This window comes from Procambarus clarkii, chromosome 2 (genome assembly GCF_040958095.1).
Source record: "Procambarus clarkii isolate CNS0578487 chromosome 2, FALCON_Pclarkii_2.0, whole genome shotgun sequence".
In the NCBI taxonomy this organism is placed as follows: Eukaryota; Metazoa; Arthropoda; class Malacostraca; order Decapoda; family Cambaridae; genus Procambarus; species Procambarus clarkii.
The window spans coordinates 27,065,511-27,085,993 of NC_091151.1; the positions used below are offsets into that span (position 1 = coordinate 27,065,511).

The 20,483-nt window shown below is 44.0% G+C and overlaps 1 protein-coding gene across 1 annotated transcript in view; it reads left to right on the plus strand.

Moving 5' to 3' along the window:
• LOC123762450 (uncharacterized) overlaps nt 1-18,674 on the plus strand; it is a 234,445-nt gene extending 215,771 nt beyond the window's left edge. Inside the window, exon 7 of the mRNA XM_069326780.1 lies at nt 17,886-18,674. Coding sequence (XP_069182881.1) covers nt 17,886-17,976 — 91 coding nt within the window. The 3' untranslated portion in view covers nt 17,977-18,674. The remainder of the gene's footprint in view (nt 1-17,885) is intronic.
• Nucleotides 18,675-20,483: the final 1,809 nt, after the last annotated feature.

Here is a 20,483-nt window from a genome sequence, read left to right on the forward strand (position 1 = left end):
GAGAAAGCCAGTGTCAACATACAAACTGAGGGCGAAAGTCTAACAAAAGGCACCAGAGCTGAGACGCAACCCAGTATGGTGCAAAGCATCAAGACGGCGAAGAGTAAGAGGAGAAGCAGAAGAGTATGCAGGGCAACCATAATCGAGTTTAGACAGGACGAGAGAGGAGTGCAAAAAGAGGAGTGTGCGCCTATCCTCCCCCCAAGAAGTATGGGACAAAACCTTAAGGAGGTTAAGGGCCTTAGAGCACTCAACTCGGAGGTAAGAGATATGGGCTGACCAAGACAAACGAGTGTCAAAGACTAACCCCAAAAGATTCGCGGAATCCTTGTACACAATGGGATGACCATAAAGTGACAAAGAGGGACGAAGAACGACATGCGTCAGAGTAAAAGTCATAGCACAAGTCTTAGACACAGAGAACTTGAAGCCATGATCGGTGGCCCAAGACGACACGGCATCAATCGCAAGTTGAAGCCGCTGTTGAAGAAGAGGTGAATCATCACCCCGACAGCAAAGAGTAAGATCATGAACATAGAGAGCAGAGAAGACGCCAGAAGGAAGAGTGGAAAGAAGACCATTGAGGACAACTAGAAAAAGAGTTGTTCTCAGAACACTACCCTGGGGTACACCCTCATACTGCTGAAAAGGGGCAGAGAGAGCAGTAACAAGTCACACACGAAAGGAACGACGAGAGAGGAAGCTCTGGAGGAAGAGAAGGAGGTTCCCACGAAGTCCAAAAGAATGACGTCGAGACAGAATATGACACCACCAGGTAGTGTCGTAAGCCTTTTCCAGGTCAAAAAGGACGGCAACAATGGAGGTCTTCGCAGCAAAAGCAGTACCTCCTAGTTCAACAGGACATCCGTTGTGCTGTGGCACTTGCGAAAACCAAATTGAGAATGGGAGAGGTGGTCAACAGACACAACTTGCAGACACAACTCGTGAGGGCAATTGGGCGGAAGTCCTTGGGGGATGACCCGAGAGACCCTGGTTTGCGAACAGGGAGGACAACAGCATCGAGCCAGTCTTCAGGGACTGACGACGACTCCCAGACCCGATTGTACAGACCCAGTAAATACTGAGACGTGCACGGAGGGAGATGGCAAAGCATTTCATAATGAATGCCATCGGAGCCCGCTGCCGTAGAACGACAAAGGGCTAGGGCAGATTGAAGCTCAGAGAGGGAGAAGGGATCATTATAGGGAAGGTGTAGATAAGTACAGAAATTTAAAGGACGAGATTCAAGGAGAGGCTTACGAAGAAGGAAGGATTAGGGGAGATGAGAACCAGAACTAACAGAGGAGAAATGGGAACCCAGTTCGGTCGCAACCTGCAACGGGTCCACCACAAGAGCACCATGGAGGCAAAGGAGCGGTGAGACATCGGGAACGAACTTACCCGCAATCTTGCGGATACGCTTCCAGACCAGTGGGAGAGGAGTTTCGGACGTAACGGTGGAGACATAAGACGCCCAGCAAGCACGTTTAGCCACACGGATGGGCCTATGGGCCACCGCACAGGCCTTCCAAAACAAAAGAAAAGACTCAACCGTCTGCCAGCGGCGATGTCTCTTCCAGGCTGCACGGTTACAGTGGACAGCCCGAGCACAGTCCATACTCCACCAGGGAACGCAGTTCCGCGTTCCCGAGAGGAAGAGCGAGGAATAGAGTGGAGGGCAGCGTCAAAGATAGTGTCATGAAAAAAAAGGAGGGCGCGAGGGAGAGGCAGAACGGAAAGGTCGGAAATAGAAGCACGGAGAGTAAAGAGGCGCCAGTCAGCCTCGGCAAACCGCCACCTAGGGAAGGAGAAAGGAGGGTGAAAAGAGAAAAAAGTGACAAGGATAGGAAAATGGTTACTGCCATGGAGGTCATCAAGGAACCCGCCACCCGAAATCTAAGGAAAGGGATGACAAGCACAGAGAAAGATCGAGACAAGAAAGACAGTGAGTACTAGGGTCCAAATGAGTGGGCTCACCAGAATTAAGAAGGGGCAGGGAAGAAGAGAGGATGAAAGGTTCAAGGAGGCGACCCCGTGTGTTTGTCAGCACATCACCTCAAGGGGCATGACAACAATTGAAATCACCCAGCAGGAGCACAGGCTCTGGCAAGGAGTCTAGGAGGTGTTTAAGATCGGGAAGATAAAGTGGGACAGTGGGGGGAGATAAATGGAACAAACTGTGTACCATCTACGCACAAAGACACGGGCGGCGGAACAGTGGAGAGGCGAGGAAAAAAGTAAGGGGATAAAGGAACATCGGAGCGAATCAAGAGAGGAAAAATTATGGACCCCAGCTGTCGCTGGGGGGGAGAAAAGAATAGCCACGGAATCGACCAGGACGAGCACCAAGCATTGGCTCCTTGAGATAGACACAAAGGGGCGAAAACTGTGAAATGAGAAATTGGAGGTCAAGGAAATTGGCGTAAAATCCACGGATGTTCCATTGAAGAAAAGACATTAGGAAAGAGAGAGAGGAGAGCAAAGATGAAACAAAGGTGAAGAAGGAACACAGCACACTAAAATAGCACAGGGTCAGGATCAGGGTCAGCGAAGTCTGGGTTAGGGGGCATGGGTAAACTGAGTAAAGAAGGAGGGAAAGAAGCGGGAGGACAGACCAGAGGTGGACGAGCAGGGTGTGGAGGAGAAGGAAGGGGAGGAGGAGGGGCAGAAAGAGGGGAGCGCACCTCAGCAAGGGCAGTAACCGAGATGGAACCGGGGGCTAAAGAAAACCCCCACAGTAGGAACAAGGGGCTCCACCACCGAAGCGGGAGGGGAAGGAACGATAGAATCAGAGATAGAGGGTGAAGAAGAAAGCGAAGCTTTCTTACCGACAGGGGAGGAGGAAGGAGAGGAGCCAGGTTTCCGCTTCTGACTCAAAGATACAGGCGTCCCAGCAGCAATGTACTGGGTAACAGACTCCAGTGTCTCAATAGGAGAAGAAGAGCGAGAGCGAACAACACAACCATCAGGAGAGCGATGGACGTCGGTCCGCACAGTCAGGCGGCGTGGAGAGCCAAGAGACGGAGGAGAAGGACGGGAAGGAGGACTAGAGGGAGATGAAAAAGAAGACACAGGAGACGTGACAGACTGGGTAGAAAGAAGGGGAGCCCTAGACAGAGAACCAGGAGGGGGGACCCTTCGGGACAGAACGGAGGGAAACAGGGGAGGTGGTGGTGGGCGTGTCCGGGTCTAAGGCTCGGAAACAGTTGTGAGACTGAGGAAGGCGGGAAGGACGATGAGAGGAAGAGCGCACCACGTGAGCATAGGAGACACCAGCGAAAGAAGGGAGACGATGAATTAGGCGCCGAGCCTCAGGAAAAGACAAACGGTCCCGGTGCTTCAAGTTGAGGACAGCCGCTTCAAGTTTGTAACGAATACACGCATGGGAGAAGGTAGGGTGGGCCTCACCGCAATTGAGGCAGCGGGCCTGGGGAGAAGTGCACTCCAACTTAGAGTGACCCTCGCTTCCACACAGGGGACAGAGAGAGAGAGGACTAGAGCATTTGAGGGTACCATGCCCAAACTTCCAGCACTTACTGCAGAGCCGAGGAGATGGAATATACTCCTGAACGGAGCACCTGGCACCAGCAAGAGTGACAGAGGGCAGAAGGGTCCTACCATCAAAGGTAACCTTCACAACCCGAAGGGGCAGACGGCGATGACCACGAGGGGGACGAGTAAATGTATCCACCTGGAGGACAGAATGACCCTGGGCCTCGAGGATATGCTTGATATCCTCGTGGCAGTCCTTGAGGTCCCTAACACCAGTCGCAACATGGTGCGGGAGGAGAACAGTGCCAACACTGGCATTCAACCGAGCGTTCTTTGAGACCCGAACAGGGGTTTCGCCAAGGCAGGATACGGCGGCCAAGCGAGTGGCCGCATCCTGAGAAGGAGCAGCAACGACACGGGTACCAAGACGAGTGGAGTTGAAGGTGACAGAGGCATCCACGGAATCGACAAGATGCCTATGAAGGGAAAAATCGTCAGGAGGAGTTGAATCCAAAGGTTGGAGGTCAAAGTACTTAGTCCATGTAGCAGGACCAAACAAAGCATGGAACGAAGTAGGATGGGAAGGGAGCAGACAAGAGCAGCCGTGGCGGGAACGGCGATGAGAACCCGTAGAGAGAGACGGGTCGCAAGGTGCAGTAGTCACAAGAAGAGATGGAGCCGTGCAAGGGGACGTGACGGTCACCACAGCAGGCTCTGACCTCGACCCAACCACAGAGGAGAGAGGGGACCAGGGAGGAAGAATCCGGTGTGGGCCTAAACCGGGTCCTGTAGCAGAAGCTACAGATTCCGTTCTTCCAGGACGGTCCGACTCAGGGGCCTGGTCGCCCACCCCATGAGCCTGGTTAAGAGAAGTCAAGTCGTCATCCATACAGCAAACCAATATATAAGGGATGGGACCCGGAACCAAGGGATACCACCTACCAGGGCAGCCAAGGAGGACGAGCACGGGCCAGTGCAGGAAGGGTGTGTTGTCCCCAGCGGTGTTCCCTCTTTTCAACAGGGGAGTCCTACTACTTCGTTCATTCTCCCACACTGGTGCTAAGACCCCAGTCCCCCTATCGCCCCAGCCTGGACACCCAACCATCCACTCAGGGTGGTCTCTCATAGGCGACCCCTCCAGCAGGTGGTCCGATGGCTCACAAGGCCCCTACATGGTGCCCTTCAGCACGTCCACCACCCAAAGAGGGGGCAGGAGAGAGGGCACAGGCAACCCACACCTCTCCCAGGGAGGTGTACGTGAGCCCCCTCACCACGGCAAGGAGGCACCACGGAGGGGATACATTTCCAAGATGATCTGGAAATCTTGAGTCCCATCTGCAAAGATCTGGCAGATGGGACTCGTCAGCCAGGGAAAACAGCTCATCTAGGGAAAGGAAAACTCCGAATTCAATCCTCCGCCGAGTTGGAGCTAAATCAACTCGCAGGAAAGACTTCGGGAGGTCAACCCCGAGGAATAAGCTGTTGACAGAGTCCCTAAGGCGATCTGCAGCTGCCTGCAGCTACATTCCGGCAACTCCTGCGACAACACCGGTCGTCGTATCATCGCTCGCCCTTCCCTCAGATCATATTGGTAGCGTGGAGAGAGTGGATTTGCTGCACAGGCAACAGCCGGTTCTCCACAACTACTGCCCAGTCCTGTGCTCTGAAGAGGACACTCCAGCGTCGCCTTGGCGTCGGCTCAACAATGAAAGTGACAATTACCGGTGATAAGCCTAACACTCATTTGGTGTAGCGTGAGGCTCCAGGGGCTGCTTCCGTTGGTGGGAGAAATCATCTGATTTCATCTGACAGCTACCACCCGCCTCAAGCTGGGCAGCTCCCAGCCAGTAAGATACTGTCCCGCCACGGTCTGCCTGCTCTACTGGGTGCGTGGGGCTTGTTATGGTCATTTAGGACCACTAACCGGGTTCTTGATGGTTTAACCTCGTTTAGTGTATCCGACCCCAAGTCGGTAGTACGCTTTCAAGAACTGGTTGTATAGTGCAATAAAGAATAAGGGGGGATGAACAATACTCAGTTTCCTTTATGAATATATTTACACCTTCACCACTAAAAGTATATTAGATTAAATAGAATATGACTGCACATAAATACAGTAGTGCCACTTTCACGCAGGACACTTCTACATTGGCAGTGTTCATCAACTCCAGTGTTTCCCTCCAGTGCCAGTGTGCGTGTACTGACGAAACACTGGCGAATTCACCTTGTTCGTGGGCCAGTCCACCGACACAGTATCATGAGGTGCCTACACCCCACTTTCACTCTCCAACTACTCGTTGGCAGAGGACTTCAGCAACACGCTGATCGGGGTCACAAACAACCATATTCAGGGGTAGCTAACCCCTGGCAGAAGCCTCTAGCAACCGGCAAGCAGTACCTCACGATAGGCACCTCACAGTCATCCGTTATTCTCCTATGCCACTTCCTGGGTACGCCGATCTCTAACAATACTGCGTAATTTAGCAGCTAACACACTGCGCAGGTTGACAGCAGCGTCCTTGGTCTACTCCCAGGACTAAGCTGAGAGTACGTGGACTGCCCAAGGTAAACTCTCTTCTTTAGTACAACTGCCTCCAAACGTCACTTCTGTTGACATAAAGCATCATTAATTAGACAGACGGTACACTGGGGAAAACATGAGGTAACACTCATTCACCTGGGAGTTGACATTATGCTCTGTAGCACAACAGATGGCGCTGATCGTGACACCATCCACCAGAGGTCATCCACTACGACCTCTCTGTCTAACCAAGACATGAAACCAGAGCCATTTGCCGACGTCACGCCACCACGAATAGATGGCGTTGTCCACGTAGCGTCCAATATCAGAAGACTTTAAGTGCAGACTCATAGATGGCGCTGGAGTTGCCATGCCACCCTCAGACGATGGTGCCGATAACGTAATAGGCTTAGACCCGAATCCAACAAGCGGGTCATCAACCTTGTGCCAGGCAAAAGAAAACAAACACAGAGATACAGAAAGCTCTCAAACTGGGCACGTGATATGTACGTACCATGTCACCAGGTCTCTCGGAAGATCTACTTGAAATGAACGACGCCCGTAAGACAGCTGGGATCAACAATGAACTATTCAGGCTCCAGCTGGATACAGTGGCCCTGCAGGAGACACATCTGCCCGCGACCGGCAGTATACAGGAGAAGGATTTTACCTTCTTCTGGCAGGGCAAACCACCAAAAGAGGTAAGGGAGCATGGAATTGGCTTCGCCGTTAGGAACAGGTTGTTAGGGTCCATAGTACCGCCCACAGAGGGGGGTCTGCAAGGAACCTTAAACTTTAGATACACACATCAGCAGCAGGAATGGTCTACCTCATCAATGCCTATGCACCAAAACTGACCTCCTCTACCGAAGAGAAGGACGAGTTCTATGATGACCTCGGCCTAACTCTCAGAGACATACCTCAACAAGAGCCAGTCTTCCTCCTGGGAGACTTCAATGCAAGAGTTAGTTCCGATCACAGCTCTTGGCCTTCCTGCCTGCGGCAGTTTGGATTTGGGAAGATAAATGAGAATGGGTAGCGCTTCCTGGAATTCTGCTGTCGTCACGATCTCTGCGTCACCAATTCCTTGTTCAACACCAAGCCCCAGTACAAGGTTTCCTGGAGACATACCAGGTCTAAGCATTGGCACCAACTCGACCTGGTGGTTACTAGGCGTAGCAATCTGAGAAGCATCAAACTCACCCACAGCTTCCAGAGCGCAGAGTGTAACACCAACCGCGCTCTCGTCGTTTGCAAAGTAAAGTTTCAACCCAGGAAAATACACAGAGTAAAGAAGGAGGGAAACCACGCATTAACGTAAACAAGATCCGTAATCCTCAAAAGGTGGAGGAGTTCACTGCTGCGCTAAAACGCCCTTCCTGGACCACCCTACGAAAGCGCAAGTGAGAGGTGGTAACACCTTATGGGCGCCATTTTCAACACTGCCATGTCCACCTTCGGTAAGAGGCAGAACAAATCAGCAGACTGGTTCGAGGCTAGTGCAGAGGAACTGTAGAGAAAAGAGAAAAAGAGACGAGCTCTCTCAGTCTACAAGAACCTGCCCTAAGAAAGGAATCTACAGGCCCACAATACTACCCGCAGTAGAGTTCAACAAGCTGTAATACGCTGTGCTAATGATTACTGACTCTGACTCTGTTCCAGCATCCAGACTGCGGCCACCGACGGCAACATAAGAGGCATGTACGAAGGACTGTTCACAGTTGCTGGACCACTATGACATGAACTTAGATGCCATGGAAGACAAGCAAAACGCTGGTGTAGTTTTCACAGATTTCGCAAAACCTTTGACGAATGTGACCATGGTGTTATTGCACTCAAAATGAGTTCAATAGGAATTACCGGAAAAATAGGTAGATAGATCTACAATTTCCTGACTAACAGAAACAAATGTATAATAATCAACAAAATAAAATCCGGACAATCCACCATGAAGAGCTCAGTCCCCCAGGGTACTGTGCTTGCCCCGGTACTTTTTCTCATCCTCATATAGGACATACACAAGGACACAAACTGTTGTACCGTATCATCCATTGCAGGTGAAACTAGGATTTTTATGAGAGTAGATCAACATAGAGGACACAGAAAACCGCCAAACAGATGTAAGCAGTCTTTGAATGGGTATTATATATCAAAAAAATATGATATATAATGAAGATAAGTTCTAGCTCCTGCATTATGGAAAAAAAATTAAATATAAAAACGGAAACCACATACAATCAAGTCATACCATAGAACGACAAAGCAATGATTTGGGTGTTCTCATGTCGGTAGACCTTACCTCTAACCAACACAATAATGTTGCCGTCACAACTGCAAGAAGAATGACAGGTTGTATATCAAGAATCTTTCAAACTAGAGATGCTATACCAATGATAATACTTGTCATGACACTAGTGCTCTCTAGAATGAAATACTGTTGTTATTTCTTAACATTAGGCTATATAGTTGTAACGGCATTGTGCTTTCTCCTGATAATTATTTTACCTCTTAACATTAAACATGCACTATTACAGCCCCATTGAAAGTTGGAGAAATTGTTGATCTGGAGAGCGTGCAGAGATCTTTTACTACTAAAATCCACTCATTAAAACATTTAAACTATTGGGACCGTCTAAAATGCCAAAATCTGTGTTCTCTTGAACACTGGCGGGAGAGATACATAATAATTTACACGTGGAAAATATTAGAGTGGTTTGTCCCATACCTTCACACAGATATAACTCCATATGAGACCAGGAGGCATGGCAGGATGTGACGAATACCCCCTTTGGAGAGCAACGGTGCAATAGATACTCTGAGAGAGAACTTTATAAACATCAGAGGCTCGAGACTGTTCAACACGCTTCCTCTGCACATAAGAGGCATAATTGGCCGACCGCTCACAGTGTTCAAGAGATTACGTGATAAACACCCCCAAAGGATACCTGATCTACCAGGCTGTGATTCATATGTCAGGCTGCGAGCAGCCGCATCCAACAGCCTGGTTGACCAGTTCAGCAGCCAGGACCTAGATTCACAAAGCATCATATATTTATTTATAAGTGGGTGTGCTACGAAGGTTCTTAAGTATTCGGTAAGAAGAACCCTGCGTATGACTCGGGAAGGTGTTCGCACACAGTTACTAGCAATTTTTAATTAGTTCACTTAGGTCTCGGTAGATGTCACTAGGGCTTTTCGGGTGGCCAATCAGAGAGAAGGCAACATTCATCTTACAGATTTAGCCAATTCGGAGCTCATCGGTTGTCACCTGCCACCTATTTTTGTCGTATTTGTTTGATAAAATTAGGTTATTTCGAAGTAAAACTATGTTTTTTCAACTTTTACAGTCAGCATCGACATTGTAGTAAATTATATATATATAATTATATATTATGTTATATATTTTCTTTACCCGCGAAAGTCTAAGAGATATTATGTGGCTTTCCTTGTCGCTCGGAGGATTGAGCGACAATGCACTGATAATTATTGTATATATTTACCTTAATTTGCCCAAGGACTGGGCAAATCTAGTGGCTTCGACGAGGACAAAAAGCCGGCGGCTTGTAAAAGGTTCCGCCAATTGTCTTAATGATATTTATTAGCTGGGTTTTGAAGTTTAACAGTTTGGGCATTTACGGAATTTAGCGGATAAGTGGTTCCATGGGTTAATAGGGTTTCACCCACTCAGTGGGTGAAAAAAACATCACTTGTTTTCAGTTCTACTTGAGAGGACATCCTCTCCAACACTATCTGTGATTGCTCTGTTATCAGTGACTTCAGACCATATGGTATGAGGTACTTTGAGCTCTGTAATTACTTCATACACTCAGGAATATTGAAAGATATTCTTGTGCTGTACCCAGATTTTGTCAGTGGGGGCTAATAGATCAGCCTTACATTTCATGTTCTCTCATGATTCGATGTATGACCTGAGAGGTCGGGATGCTGGATGAGCTTGTAGCTGGTTTTTTATCTACACTGTGTGGTCCTTCATACAGAATAGGGTACCAGCATATTGCTGTACTTACCTAATTGTGCTTGCGGGGATTGAGCTCTGGCTCTTTGGTCCCGCCTCTCAACTGTCAATCAACTAATGTACAGGTTCCTGAGCCTACTGGGTTCTTTCATATCTACACTTGAAGCTGTGTATGGAGTCAGCCGCCACCACATCACTTCCTAATGCATTACATTTGTCTACTATTCTGACACTGAACTTAGGCTGTGTATACCTATGCTTGTAAAAAAAAAGAGGCTTAACTTAGGATATTAAAAGTTCTTCAATTTCAATCAAACTCTTTTGACGTGTTACATATTAGAAAGGGCTCCAACTGGTCTACGGTTCAGCATCGCAGCCTTAATAGAAAGGGAGAAAAAAAATTATTCCACAAATATTCACCATTTTTAAAATGACTCTACAAACACAAGTGTCAATTGAAATCATTTTTATGACACTCAGCTATGACATTTGCATATAATAAAGAGCTTTATTTAGGATTATTAAAAAAAATAATTTAGTGCAAAAATACAAATTATAAAAGTTTCCCCCCAAAATTATACTACAAAATGATGTTTATAAATATTTATAAAATCAGTAAATGGACTTAGGAATAAAATGTTAAGTCAAATTGTAGAGACATAAATACTGCATATAAGGTGCAAATTTCATGTAAATTCAATAATAAATGAAAGAGTAGAGTCACCATGTAATTGTAAATCACTTACTTGAACAAAATAAGGTAAAAGTTCGGCCACCTGTGGCTGAGGTTGACGTCTACCGATTTGTTTCAAAATTCGCACCCTTACAGATAGCCATGAGTTCAGTAAGGTGTGTAAGTTCCATGCAAATCGGGGATTGATATCAAAAGGAAAAAAAAATACGAACAACAAAAATAAATAAAAAATTAGATTTGCCAGCACTTCTATATTTACATTTATTTATAATGTAATTTTAAAATATAACACTAAAACATACTAACCTTATATAATTTGTCCGCAATATGGGTCCTCAAGCTGGCACTGCAATGGCACTAATGGCAATAGCAAGACACGTCTGTGTTTTGTCCAAATAGTTTCCATCGTCTTCCGGCATTGCTGCCGCAAACATTTTTCATTTTCTACATTTCTTTTCACTGTTGGTTCTCGACTCACAATCGAGAATTCCGGGTTTGAATCTTGAGCAGGACAGAAATGGTTGGGCGCATTTCCTATCACCTAATGCTCAAGTTCACCTAGTGGTAAGAGGTTACTCCTTACTGCTTACTACTACAGGTTGTTTAGTTGCTTACTACAACCCCTTGGTTCCAAGTGGTTATCATAGCCAAGGGGTGGTAATGGGGGACGAGCTCCCATGACCTATAAAAAGCTCCCGCACTGCATCTCCAATAGTCTCTGACAACCAAGTCCAACTCCTGGCCTGCACGGATGGCTTAGTCTTTAAGTCCAGCGGAACTACTTTTACTGACAGGAGAAGGGGCGAGGGCGTGCCTCTAGTGCCTTATAACCAGCTGCTCCGGGTAGATGGGACTCGTTAGCCTGAGAAGACAGCTCATCTAGGGGAAGGAAAACCCTGAATCTAAGCCTCCGCTGCCTTGCTGCCATATTCCTCTTTTGGGAAAGGCTTCAGGAGTCAACCTCAAGGAAAAATCCGGAGTTGGAGCCCCTAAGGCAGTTCGTTGTTGACTTCAACACCGTTCTGGCAGCTCCTGCGACGGTGCTGGAACCATGTGCATTGGCGTCGCCTTTCCATTGGATAATTTCAGCAACGTGGAGAGGGGGGACCTGCTGCATGGGTAACAGCTTCTCCTCCATATCGACCTACCCAGGCTTTGCGCCCTGAAAAGCGCCCAGAGAGCAACTCCATAGTTTCCCGAGACTGAAGGATGCCTACTATGTACTAAGGGGGAACCCAAGGGTTAGTCAGCTTGTTGTGGAGTTCCATCCTTGGTGGGGTCAGTAATCTGATGTTTGGGAGGGATGGACCTCGATATAAGCCTAACATCTTTATACACACTCTGGCTGCCTGTCCCTGACACAATGAATTATTATTATTAATTAAATACATATTAAGCCTGTATCGAGGTTCCCCCCTCACCTCCCACAGAATGCAGCCTCACAACAAGCTGACTATCTCCTGAGACAATACTTACTGCTAGGTGAACAGAGGCATTAGGTGATCGCAAATGCTTCCAAGCATTCCTGTTCCACCCATGATCGTCACCTACTCTCATATTACAAGTTCACCAGTGTTTATTTACTTAATAACTACTGGAATAATATTTTGCTATTATAAATCTAAATATAATATTATAAAAATACATATTTACTACAAGTTTCAAACACAGAATGCATATATAGCTAAAATGATGGATTCCTTCTTGATGAGACTCGCCAGCAAAAATGTTTGTTTACATTTAAATCTATCCTCGGGTTGGTGTTGTTGAGACTGCTTGAGTTATATCCAGTTTATGTAAAGCAATAACTGGTCTGGAGGTGTCGTTGTTATTAGCGGTGTTCTTAGGAAGATCGATGTTCTTAAATGCCTTCCTGAATCCCGACAAAGCCGCCACGAAGAAGGTAAGAAGGAAAACGTTCCTAAGTATTTGCGTAACTTCTTCATGAATCTGGCCCCAGGAGGCCTAGTCAAGGATCGGGCTCGGGGACGTTGAGCCCCAAAATCATCACAAGGTAACGCAAGGTATGTACGTATAATTGTGTCAGTGTGCAGATATGTGCGTGAATGTTTATCTGTGTCTGTGTGCAGATATGTGCATGTATGTTTATTTGTGTCTGTGTGCAGATATGTGTACACACCTAGTTGTGCTTGTGGGAGTTGAGCTCTGGCTCTTTGATCCCGCCTCTCAACCGTCAATCAACTGATGTACAGGTTCCTGAGCCTACTTGGCTCTAACGTGTCTACACTTGAAACTGTGTATGGAATCTGCTTCCACCACATCACTTCCTAATGCATTCCATTTGTCAACTACTCTGACACTAAAAAAACATTTCTAATGTCTCTATTGCTCATTTGGGCACTCAATTTCCACCTGTGTACCCTAGTGCGTGTGCCCCACTTGAGTTAAATAGTTTATGTTTATCTACCCTGTCAATTCCTTTGAGAATCTTGTATGTGTGAATCATGTCCCCTCTAACTCTTCTGTCCTCCAGCGACGAGAAGTTTAATTCCCGTAGTCTCTCCTCGTAGCCCATACCCGTCGGTTCGGATACAAGTCTGGTGGCAAACCTTTGAACCTCTTCCAGTTTAGTCTTAGGGGGCATATTCATGTAAATTAAAAGTGGTTCAATTTGCTTATAAATTTATGTATGAAATGGTTATAGAAAGGGCTGCAACTGGTCCAAGTTTCATCATCACACCCTAAACAGAAAAGGAGAAAAAAAATACACAACGTATTATGCAACGAATGTTCAACATTCTCAAATAATCTCAGGGAACACATGTGTCAACTAAAATGTCTACTATGTGCTGTAGAAGCACAAACTCTTGTAATAATTGTATTATGTATGTGCAATATATATATATGCAATTTTTTTTTTTTTTTTTTTTTCATTTTTTTGACAATTTTTTTTCTCGTTTGTTATCAAGGGATTTGCATGAAACTTGCACACCGTGCTCAATGGATGCCTATCTGCAAGGGTGCCAATTATGAACGAAATCTGTCGAAGTCAAGCTCAGCTACAGGTGGCCGAACTTGGATCTTTATTTTACTCTGGAAAGTAATTTACAACTTCAAAGTACTTCAGAGCTTTCATTTAATAAACAATTTACATGCAAATTACACCTTATATGTAGAGTTTGTGCTTCTACAGCACATTGTAGACATTTTAGTCAAAAGTCCATTTGTTGATTTTATAAAAATTTATAAACATCATATATTGCATATTTTTGGAAGGGTAACTTTGAATAATTATATTATTGCACTAAACACTTTTTTGATAAATCTGATCACAACAATCCTTTATTATGTGCTAAATGTAATATCTGAGTGTTATAGAAAGGATTTTAGTTGCCACATGTGTTCCCTGAGAGTATTTGAAAATGTTGAAAATTCATTGCATAATACGTTGTGTATTTTTTTTATCCTTTTCTGTTTAGGATGTGATAGTGAAACTTGGACCAGTTGCAGCCCTTTCTATATCCATTTCATAGATAAATGTATAAGCAAATTGAATCACTTTTAATTATACATGAATATGCCCCCTTATGCTTGACTAGGTATGGACTCCATGCTGGAGCTGCATACTCCAGGTTTGTATTGCATGCTCCAGATACCTTGTATCTGGCAGGTTTGGATACAAGTCTGGTGGCAAACCTTTGAACCTCTTCCAGTTTAGTCTTATGCTTGACTAGGTATGGACTCCATGCTGGAGCTGCATACTCCAGGATTGGTTTGACATATATTGTATACAAAGTTCTGAACGATCCCTAAAACAAGTTTCTAAAGGCCGTTAATATGTTGGCCAGCCTGGCATATGGCGCTGATGTTATCCTCTTGATATGGGATTTAGGGGACAGGTCTGACGTGATATCAACCCCCAGGTCTTTCTCTCTCTTTGATTCTTGCAGAATTTCATCTCCCAAATGATACCTTGTATCTGGCCTCCTGCTTCCTACACCTATCTTCATTACATTACATTTGCTTGGGTTAAACTCTAACAACTATTTGTTGGACATTCCTTCAATTGGTCCAGGTCTTCTTGAAGCCTCAAGCTGTCCTCCGCTGTCTTAATCCTTCTCATAATTTTGGTATCGTCTGCAAACATTGAGAGGAATGAGTCTATCTCTTCTTGGAGATCATTTTCGTATATCAGAAAAGGATATGTCCAAGTACAGAGCCCTGTGGGACTCCACTGGTGACTGCACGCCATTGTGAGGCCTCACTCTTCACTGTAACTCTCGACTTCCTATGGCTTAGGTACTCTCTTATCCACTGGAGCACCCTACAAGTTACTCCGGCCTGTTTCTCCAACTTATGCACCAGCCTCTTATGGGATACTTTGTCAAAGGCTTTCCGACAGTCCAAGAAAATGCAGTCCGCCCATCCTTTTCACTTTGTCACCTGATCGTGGAGTTCTGTTAAGGCAGTGAGGCAAGGTTTACCCTCCCTACACCGATGTTTGTGGTTTGTCACGAAGTCCCTTCTCTCCAGACGTGTTACTTGTTTTTTTCTTACGATCTTTTACATCACCTTTCATGTATCCAAGTTACAGACACTGTAGTTCAGTGCCTATTGTCTGTCACCCTTTCTGTATTTTTGGACAACGTTAGCCATCTTCTATATTTCTGGTAGGTCTCCCGTCTCCAGTGACCTACTATACACTATGGAGAGTGGCAAGCAAAGTGTTTATGCACACTCTTTCAATACCCATGGTAAAATTCAATCCAGACCAATAGCTTTTCTCGCATCGAGATCCAACAGATGCCTCTTGACCTCATCTCTAGTAATTTCGAACCCTTCCAAGGCCGCTTGGTGTACTGCCACCTTTCCTAGCGCAGTTACTTCACCTCGTTCTATTGTGAAGACCTCCTGGAACCTCTTATTGATTTCTTCACACACCTCTCTCTCATTCTCTGTGTACCTGTCCTCACCCATTCTTAGTTTCTTCACCTGTTCTTTCACAGTTGTTTTCCTTCTGGTGTGACTGTGGAGTAGCTTTGGTTTGGTCTTGGCTTTATTTGCTATGTAATTTTCATACTTTTTCTTGCTTTTTATCTCAACTAACATACTCATTCCTGGTTCTCTGGTATCTCTCACTGCATTCTGGTGTTTTGTTCCGAAAGTTAATACACGCCCATTTGTTCAGTTCCTTTGCTTCCATACATGCCCTATTAAACCACAGATTCTTCCTTTGCTTCACGGCTTTTTCCTTCTCGGTCAGGATAAACATATTTACTGCCTCCTGAATCTTTTGGGTGCCATAATCAATCATGTCCTGAACGGACTTAGTTCTGTGTTTTGTGTCCCATGGTATATCCCTTAGGAATTTTCTCATCTCCTCATAATATCCTTTTTGGTGCGCCAGCCCTTTGTTTCCTAGTTCTTTTTTGGGAAGACAAATTCTAGCTCTACCAGGTACTCAAAGATCAATACACTGTGATCACTCATTCCCATGTGGGCTTCCAACTTAACTTTCCTTATATCCGACTCATTTAGGGTAAATATCAGATCAAGCATGACTGGTTCATCTTTTCTCAGTCTTGTCAGCCCCTTGATGTGTTGGCTTAGAAAGTTTCTTGTTGCCACGTCCAGCAGTTTAGCTCTCCACATGTCTGGTTCTCCATGTGGGTCTGTGTTCACCCAATCTATCTTCCCATGGTTGAAGTCTCCCACGATTAGCAATCTAGATCCATTCCTGCTAGCGACAGAAGCTGCTCTCTCTCTAATATGTTAATGGTGGCCATGTTATTTCTATCATATTCCTGTCTGGATCTTCTGTCATTTGGTGGGGGGGGGGGTAATATATGACTACTACTATAATTTTTTGTCCTCCAATTGCTGTGGTACCTGTTATTTGGTCACTGAAACCTTCACAGCCCTGTATAACCATCTCCTCAAGACTCCAGCATTTTCCTATCAGCAGAGCTACACCACCTCCTCCTCTTCCTTCTCTCTCTTTCCTCACTACAAACTAGTCATGCAGAAACACTGCATTTGTTATGGTTTTCGTTAGCTTTGTTTCTGTGATTGCTATTATGTCTGGGTTTTCATCTAATGCCCATTCACCAAGTTCACTTGTTTTATTTGTAATCCCATCTATGTTAGTGTACATTGCTTGAAGCTCACTTTTTTCTGTTTATTTTCATGTCCTCTTCTTGGTGAGTGTTCTGTGTATATGTTTATCTGTGTTTGTGCATGTATGTTTAACAGTGTCTGTGTGTATATTTTTAACTGGGTCTGTGTTTAGATGTGTATGTATGTTTAACTGTTTCAAGTGTACCCACGAATTCCATTTACGGAATACCAAATTCTACAAAGAAAACATTATTCAAGATACATTTTTTATAATTTAAAACAACGATTTCAATTACGTTACAATTTTAACTTGAGAATATTCTGTTTTCAAGAAAGGTTCATATGCCAGTTTACATGAAGATTATTACTTGATTATTACCGTAATATGCTTCAGACAATAACAAATATTTAGATAACCATCCAGGTTGTTAGAGCATGGGGGGGGGGGGGATTCTAATGGTACTGGATTTGATCTGAGGACGGGCTGCATAACCTGTCCTCGGGGAGATCTGCTCAACGGAATGGATTTGGGACGACTATACATAATTTGTGCTATTATCTGCCCTCTATCAATGATTAGATTAAGGCCAAGGTTACTTTAGGTTAAGGTTTGGTTAGGTTAGGCAAAGTTTCATTACGTGTGGTTACATTAATACGAGATATTATTGACGATAATGTTAAATATAAAAATAGAAAACTAATTATGTACCCCTCGAATTTCGTTTACAGAAAATCAAATTCTTCAAAGAAAATGTTTCCAGCATTCATGCTTTATATTTTAAACCAACTATTTCTATTATATTAAAATTATAATTTGAGAATAATATCTGTTGATAAGGGTTTATGAACTTGCAAATGATGCAGGTTCGTTTGTCAGTTTACATGAAGGCTGTGTAACTACACCCACTTACATGAGAGGGGTGTAGTTGTTCTTGACAATGGATTTGGCCGCTGGATGGGCGCGCTGCATTTAATTTGGTTAGGTTTAAAGGAAGCTCTCACACATATGGAACAATAAGCCTCTTACAATTTTGACTATTCTATTGTTCTTATGTAATTGCTATTTTAAGACCCTTTTCTAAATTACGGAGCATTTATGTTGTATTTCAAACTTTCTTCCACAGATATCGGAAACAGTACAGGAATGAGAAAGTATCCGCTCACTGTCCAGTTCAATGCCGCCCCCAGCAACACCAGGACTGGTTGTTATGCTGATTGTCTCAATGTCTACATCCCCAGTAAAGTTCTATTTGAGCTGTTTTTCATTATTAATTAAGTCGTTTTGGTCTAATAGTAGGTTATGAGTTAAAGTTTTTGGTTATGGTCAACTGGATTTTCTCCTCTGGATATAATGTCCTTCATAATGTCTTCATCTGTCATGTATTTGGCGCTCATGATGAATTTATAATATAAATTGAGAGGTGGGGGCTTCTGGTGTGGTGGGTTAGAGTTATATAATTTATCTAGATAATTTTTACTATAGGCCCTCACTTCTTTCTTTATCTATAGTTTATTGGGTCTTGCACACTTCTCTCCAGTTCTTAATGCACTGCGTGACAGTTTGTGCAGTGGGTGAGAAGTCTTCATATGTATGAGCTCATCACTGAGGCCGTCCACACACATTCCCATGATTGTTCGTGTCGTGTAGACTTCAGTGGTGAAGAAGGCGTCTCTGGTCTTGACGTATACGTCGAGGGAAGGGAATGCACCGTCGATACCAAGTTCTTGTGTGAACTGAAGTACTGAGGCTCAGTAAGTGATCGCTTAATCTGTTCAAGCTCTTGAAGATCCTTGACACTGATGAAAATGTCATCAATATACCAAAAGCCAACACGAAACCAACAAACTTGTAATTTAAACTGTATAGAATATAAAAAAAATTGGAGCATGTTACAATTATTAATATATTTTCCTTTTATTCATAAAATAAATTCTTAGAGATGTGAAAGTAGTTTGAATAACATATTTCTCATCAATAATATCTAATTTTACTTGTTTATTATTAATCTAATAATTCGACTGTTCTATAACATTAATAAAAGTATTACGACCATCACCGTCCAAGTTGACTGCCTTCCCAGGCGGGTCCAATAGCCAGGGGTGAGGAACAATAGCCATATGTGAGAAACAATGGACAGGGGTGAGGAACAATGTCAAGGGGTGAGGCACATTACCCAGGGATGAGGGACAATGACCAGAGGTGAGGAACAATGCCCAAGGGTGAGGGACAATGGCCAGAGGTGAGGAACAATGGCCAGGGGTGAGGAATAATGACCAGGGGTGAGGATCATTTGCGAGGGGTGAGGAACAATGCCCAGGAGTGAGGAACAATGCCCAGGGGTGTGGGAAAGTCTGACTCAGAATATTAATAAAATAAATCATTCAATTCGATAGCTCTGAAGGACCACCCTTTTTGTATTAAAAAAGGGAAAATAATATTAAATGAATATATTGAAATAAATCCAGGAATCAGTGCCCATGGATCTTAAGAATTAATACGCTAATGTGAGAACATTAAGAGGACTGTAGTTTATAATTAAATTAATGAGCCAAACTCGCACACACTCTTTAAAGGTTATAATAGTGCAAGGAAATTAATATATATTATTGCACAATGAAATAGATGTAAATTTCCATCAACACGCCATTTGGATATATTGAAAATATCTGTAAATATTAAATGGCAAATAAATGGTTAGTAAATATAGTGATCTTTTTATAGAAGGTCAATAATAAACTAAGGGTTAGTAATGACTACTAAATACTATGACAGCTTAGCTTTATTAAGTGAGAGACGAAAACATCTGCTACCCAGCGTCACTGATAACTTGTTGCATCAGGAAATTTGGTTCACGTTAGCGAATCATCTTCTCACTTGATGTGGACACAGGAGCTGAAAGGCAGTTAGATTATAGAATTAGTCTACATAAGAATAACAGATATAATTTCCCAAATGAAATTGAGGAAACTGTTACATAAGAAACGAACTAGTTGATTGTTCTTCCTACAGCCTAACGACAACACTCCCATTTGTTTAATATCGTGATCAGTATAATGAAACAAAATAAGGAACTTATGGTCGCCGAGCCGAGTGTCTGATGATTAACGAAACTGCTCTAATCCTCCGACTTCTGCTGCTGCTGGAAGGACGTAAATTATGGACTGGAAATAAGCAAGTTCCTGGACACTGCTTTTCTCTGCCAAAGTTAATATGGGGACTCTCCTCTCCTTTCTGTCTTGTCCCGTGCATGCGCAAAGCACGATGAATGGAAACAGAAAATTATTTACCTAATAATTATTCCACAAGCTAGAAATTAAGGTTAGGGTTATTGTGGAGGATCTAATATTAATCGCATTCTCGTCGAATAATTATTGATATGAACAGAGTTCATATAGACGAGAAGTGGAGGGAGAATTTCATTACTCCATGTTAGCTCTGGGATAACAGAGATTACTGTTAAATTTTATTTGATCACTGGTTGACGTAGTGTCAGTTAATACTTCTTAGGAAAGAATACTGATGCGAAGTGAGAATAGAACTTAATTTTCCGTAATGTAGACGTTATCTTTCCCTCTGCTAAGTTGCTGGACGCAACCACGCCACGCAGTAGGAGAGATTTGGCGAATAATTGTATAGTAGGAAAGGTATTAATATGGTTTTTCTACACGTTAGTAATAATAGTGAATTACTGTTATTAGTACAGGGATGATTTATTGAAGTA